General features: G+C 35.2%; 1 protein-coding gene across 1 annotated transcript; it reads left to right on the top strand.

Moving 5' to 3' along the window:
* The first annotated feature begins 2,130 nt into the window (after positions 1-2,130).
* On the top strand, positions 2,131-3,637 carry ATOH7 (atonal bHLH transcription factor 7). The gene has a single exon (XM_089780120.1). The coding sequence runs from the start codon at positions 2,878-2,880 to the stop codon at positions 3,325-3,327; it is 450 nt and encodes a 149-aa protein (XP_089636246.1). The 5' UTR covers positions 2,131-2,877; the 3' UTR covers positions 3,328-3,637.
* The last annotated feature ends 2,213 nt before the right edge of the window (positions 3,638-5,850 follow it).

Below are 5,850 nucleotides of genomic sequence, written 5' to 3'. Positions count from 1 at the left end.
CTCTGGCTGGAAGGTTAAGTGAGGCAGATGGTTGAAGGAAGAGAAAGGATGGTTTTATGGTTAAGGGTGTTGAATGCTGTTGTGTAGAATTGGATTTTATGTAGGTATCCATCAGGCTCCTATGTGATGCCAGGCAAGTCTCTTAAATCAAACTTTTTAAAGGTGGCCACTAATTGCATGTTCCTCATGATGGTCCAGTGTGATACACATGGAGCCAGATTTGCTAAATTGCTGAGCAGTCATGACTTCAACTGAATTCAGTGGGAGATGTTCTTTGAATATACAAGCTACACAATGGTAACTATTCTGAACAATTTACTGGTTTTACAGTGACCTCTGCCCGCATTCCTTTGTTCTGCAGGAGAAGTGCAAAGATACCTTAAAACGATCATATGAGAGTAGAAAATAAACTAGCCACTTGTGAACCAATTCTGATATCAGCCTGTGAATTCACAGTTCATGTATTCAACAAATAATCTGAATAAGCAACTTTCAAACTGTCAATAGTTCACAAAAGGCTAATGAAAGAATGGGCCACTGGAGAAGCTGTTCATTATGGTTTCCAGGTGGCATGCCCACAATACCACTTTAGGAAATAAGACAGTGGGTGATTGGGGAACAGTAAAATATGACCTGATAAGAGAGAGAGAAAGAGAAGTAAAGAAGGTCCTATTAGCATGATTGCACAAATGTGTTGATAGGCACACGATCTCCTGGAAGTTACTGTTCCAATTCTTCCTTTTAAACAAAAGCATCAAAAACAATGGCTCACAAATCATTGTTTGGAGATTAATATTTTAATGTGTAGTGGGCAGAGCTCTTTCGACTGTGGAGAGAATAGGTCAATGCACATAACAAAGAGTGTGAGACATTCTTATGAAATGTCAATAAAACATTTATTTTAAAATTGAAAAGACAGCACATATTTTAATAATGGAATTATATAGACTACCCATCAATCACCAACCATGATCAAGACCATTTAGGATGCAGACTATTAAGAGCAGAGCAACTGTGCATAACAGCCTGTGTTCAACATCTGTCATGCTGGAGTCCATTAATGTGCTATTGCATCCTATTGTTTTCAGATTATTCAACCTCATTTCATTGTCATTGCTTCTGCTAGGGATTAATCAACTGTTTACAAGTATGCAGGCTTTTGGAGTCATAATGGAACCAATTAGTGTAGAGTTTTAGATAAAAAAATAGTATTCAATCCCAAATGAAAAATTACTATTTTACAAGTACTTGGTAACAATTTAATTAAGCTTGAATTCAAATACACATACTAAATCATAGTGTGACACATTTTTGACCTTCTGCATATTTCATGAAGACAAAATAAAATATTTAAAGTTCCTTTTAAATTTGTGAATCTCAGTTTAAAGAGAGCAATGAAAACATACTGAAATTATATTTAGTACCAAAATTAAGCTTAGTCTGTCTTTGTGACATTTTAATCATCAACAGAAATTATCTTTTGGAAATGGTGAGCAGACTATCTTTGTTTCTTTTAATTTTAATTGTTTAGCCTTCTTCTTACTCATTTTACCTATTTGGAGCTCTTCCTAAAGAGTAGCATTCTTTCTATATATTTTTTATACTTATATATACTGTGCACACACTATATACATAACCAGACGGTGCATGTGTATGTATTACTCTCTTCTCAAATATTTTGAATTCATTTTCCATTAGATAAGTCTACATTTACATCTTAATTATAATGAAAATATGTTTCTAAGTTTCAGTGTATTTAAACAATTATTTTATTAAAAATTAAGTATATTGCAGCTTTCCAGTATCTATTGAAATATTGTGCTTCCAACAGAAATATTCCACATAATGCATACAATAATATTTAAATTGTGAGTCCTAAAGCTTTCCTATTAAACAGTCAACTTGAAATGTTATACAGACTCAGATTGCATTATACATTTCCACAAAATATGAAATTATCTTTGAACAGTCCCCTCTGACACTCCTAATAGTTTCTAATAAATATTTTTAGTTATGTGTTGAGAGAGATTTTTGGAAAAAAAATGTGAGATTATTCACTGAAAAGACTTTTGCCTAACAGTTGTGATTCTTGAGGGGCTAGCCAGACACTAGTCCAGATGGCATGTTGTTAGTGCTGGACAGACATGGCTTTGGAACACTTCTTAACAGATGAAGTCTATAATGTCAGGATTTTGCTGGGGTTTCTTTATTTAGTGCCCCCTCCCCAGTTCCCAGGGTGGGAAGGTACTGGGATGGAAACAGAGGGCTGCCCGCCCACCTGCTGCCACCTGTTCTGCTCTTGCTGCTGCTTTTATAAAGCCTCCTCTTGCTTGTAAGATATGATCACTGCTTACCCACAGTAACTGAGGAAGGATCAATCTTTCTTTTACTTACAGAAAGGCTTGTTTAGATTGCAAAATACATTATCCTGCGAAGACCAGGTTTTTTCCTGCTGCTTGATATAAACTGACCACAGGACTAATGTGTTTAATCCATTAAAATTTTCTTGGATTAAATGGACCTTTTTCTTCAGAAAGTAATAGTTTGAAAATGGAGATTGCATTTATTTCTCTTTTGCCAGATTTAAAGGAATGTAAAGGATGAGAATAACAGACTAGTTGCTAATTGCAGTTCTGTTTGTTTTTCCTTTCTAAAAACAATAAGCAACAATTTTAAAACTACTAGAAAACAGGGTGGTTGTGTTTGGGGCTTTTTTGTGGATGCTGTAAGAAACCAAAAACCTCTCTCAGTGACTTTCAGGAACACACTTAAGAAGTATAGATACTGTATTCCAAGGGAGTTTTCCCCAATACATTTCAGCTACTATAATTTTTTGTGGCAGAGAGAGGAAGGTTCAGAATTAAAGTGGTATCAAATATGAAATCTTCTAAATCAAATGTGGATTCTGGTGAGTTAGACACCCACTGCAAAGGTGGAACAGGCTGTGTAGCGAAATATGGCTCAGAAAGGATGGAGAGTGCTGCCAAAAGGAGACTGGCTGCTAATGCCAGGGAAAGAAGAAGAATGCAAGGACTGAACACAGCCTTCGACCGACTGAGAAAGGTGGTTCCACAGTGGGGTCAAGATAAAAAACTCTCCAAATATGAGACCCTTCAGATGGCATTAAGTTACATTATGGCTCTAACTAGGATCCTTGCTGAAGCAGAGAGATACAGCACTGAAAAGGACTGGATTAATTTACACTGTGAACACTTCCATCAGGAGAGCTACCACACGTATATGGAACAGAAAATGGAAATTGAGAATGACCCTTACGCACAAAGAATATTCAGTTATCCACCTGACCATTTTCAAATAACTAATTAGTGCTAATTATGGACTAATATCACTCAACAAACCAAATGAGTAATTTTGAAAAGTTAGCCAGAATTAAGCTGATGAATAAGGTAATCTTGTTATTATAATAGCTATATTCTTGCTACTTATGGTGATGTTTCTAAAATAAATTTGTTTTGAGAATTTTAAATTGCTGTGCATCTAAGATGATTGTTTCCTTATTACTAATGACATATGTATAACAAATTTGTGTTGTATATTTTATTGATGAAATATTTGTAACAATCCCCTCATAATTCATTTGAATCTGTTATTAAATTTTACATTGTCTTTGCTGTGATGGATCATGTCAGATAATATTTTATACGCCAATGACCAAATTGATCCAGGGTATAACTCAATGGAGTTGAACAGGGATACATTTGTTCCTGTGTGTCTTTTTATGTCAGCTTTGAGGATACATTTTTGTTTCCTATCCAATGGATACCATGAAAAAGATAATTTAAATGCATTAAAAGTCAGAGAACTAACTTTAAACTTTGTAAGTTTGATATATGGATGTGTAGGTTTAATACTACTTAACAGTTTCTCAGAAAAATGCTAATTTCAGGTAGCATGCAAAATGTTTTTTCTTTAAGCTGGCTGTACAAGTAGATGTAAAGTGTATACTAGCATGAAAGTAGAAATCTCACTTTTAAATTTTGTAGGTTTTATCTACAATGTTTTGTGGGTTTTTTCTTCTTTTTTTTCTTCTCCCTGGTATCTGGAAATAATAATCAATTTTGTAAATAAAGTATTGTTTTAATTTGAAATGGCCTTTCTGACTACATGAAAAAATTGGAATCCTATAGTGGAATCCTATGCCTTGTTGGATTTGCTACTGTGAATGTTACGCTATCTTAATCGGGCTCTTATCAGTTAGTCTGAAGAAAAAGCAACTACTTACTGTATGGAATAATATTGCAGTTGGGTGATACTGTAGTCAGAATCACTGTACTTAGTGCTGTACAAACACATGGTCAGACTTAGACCATGCCCCAAAGAATTTATAATCTGAAAGACAGATTGTGGGAAAAGGTGATATAACATCCAAGTAAAGCAGTCAGGTTGAAGGCTTCCATACCTCTTGTTTGTTCCATAGACCATTTGTTCTCCTTTTGGGGATGTAGATGTGAAGTAGGTAAAAGGGGAAGAAGAGCGGGGGGGGGGGGGGGGGGTCGGAATGAAGCTGAGGAAATGTTAGGGAAGGAGAAAGTGAGAAGGAGCAGGAAGGCAGGTGGGAAGAGAGAGGTGATTGTAGCAGAGTTTCTAGATTACAAAACTTCAAGCGTAGATAAAGTGCACTGGGATGTCAGAAGGCTGCAGGATGTCAGATGTCCTACTGGTGCTGTTAGTGGAAGGCTTCTAGGAACTAGTGCCTTTTTGGTCTTGGATTTTTACATTAAGGATATTGGAGCCGCAGGGAAGGCAGTCATGTTCCTTGCAAGCTCTGCCATATCTTGTATTATTATATCTTTTCTCAAACGAAAGGAGTTATTTCATCAACTAGGGAACTTTGAGTGAAGAGCAAAAGCAGTAATAGAAACTGTCCTCTGGTTGAAGAGAATTCTTATTAGTGAGTCCCTTCAACACCAGGTATAGTAGATCACCAAAACACTGTTTTACTTCTTATTAGTTAGATTACATATGTCAAAGTATAAATTGTCCACAAGGAAAGCATTTTCACATATAGGACCCCAAATTCTGCCCTTTTGGAGAATGCAGCCCCACTTAGATAATGCTACTGATTTTATTATGAATGGATATACAAAAAGGGCAGCATTTGACCCTTGACTTTTCCTCATCACATTGTCTAATTAATGCTGTATGATATGGATACACTGAAGACTGTTTTCTCACTAATGGATGGGAGATTCAGGTACGTAACTTCCATTAATATATAGAGCAAATGTTCTGCTGACTTACACTCATTCAAGCCATATAACCTCTGGGCAGGGAAAGTGTCTTCTTTGTTTGGATAGTCTTAGACTGTAGGCACTATTTTAATATACCTAGATAGTCAAGTTACATGGCCTGTATTGCACAGACTTTGCCTCAGGAAAAATTATCCTTTTACATCTGTTGCAGATACATGGGACAATACAGAAGTGTAAATAAATGAACAATATATATAGTATATAGAAACAGCACTGGTAGGCTACAAGTTTATAATTGAATTACATAGCACTTTTAAAATTACTTTACTTTTTCACATGTAATCTTGTTGGACACCAAATACTGCATGATTTCATGCCATACATATTTTATGTAAAAGTCATTCATATACGTGCACATCTCCTCTCATGCATATTCATATATTATTCTTATTTATCTTCCAGTAGAATACAACTGATAGATTTAAGAATAAAAATATTGGAATAGTATGCAAACAATTACATTATAATTCTGCTATTATGATCACAAAGGGAAGAGTGAATCAAGATAAGAGATTAAAGACTTTGCAATCCTATAACTGAAGAATTTAAACACATAATTTCCTTGAAATCCCAATAA

Source organism: Pelodiscus sinensis, chromosome 8 (genome assembly GCF_052426305.1).
Source record: "Pelodiscus sinensis isolate ZL-2025 chromosome 8, ASM5242630v1, whole genome shotgun sequence".
NCBI classification, from domain to species: domain Eukaryota; kingdom Metazoa; phylum Chordata; order Testudines; family Trionychidae; genus Pelodiscus; species Pelodiscus sinensis.
Note: the sequence above shows the minus strand (reverse complement) of the source record. Positions and strands in the feature narration are given on the sequence as shown.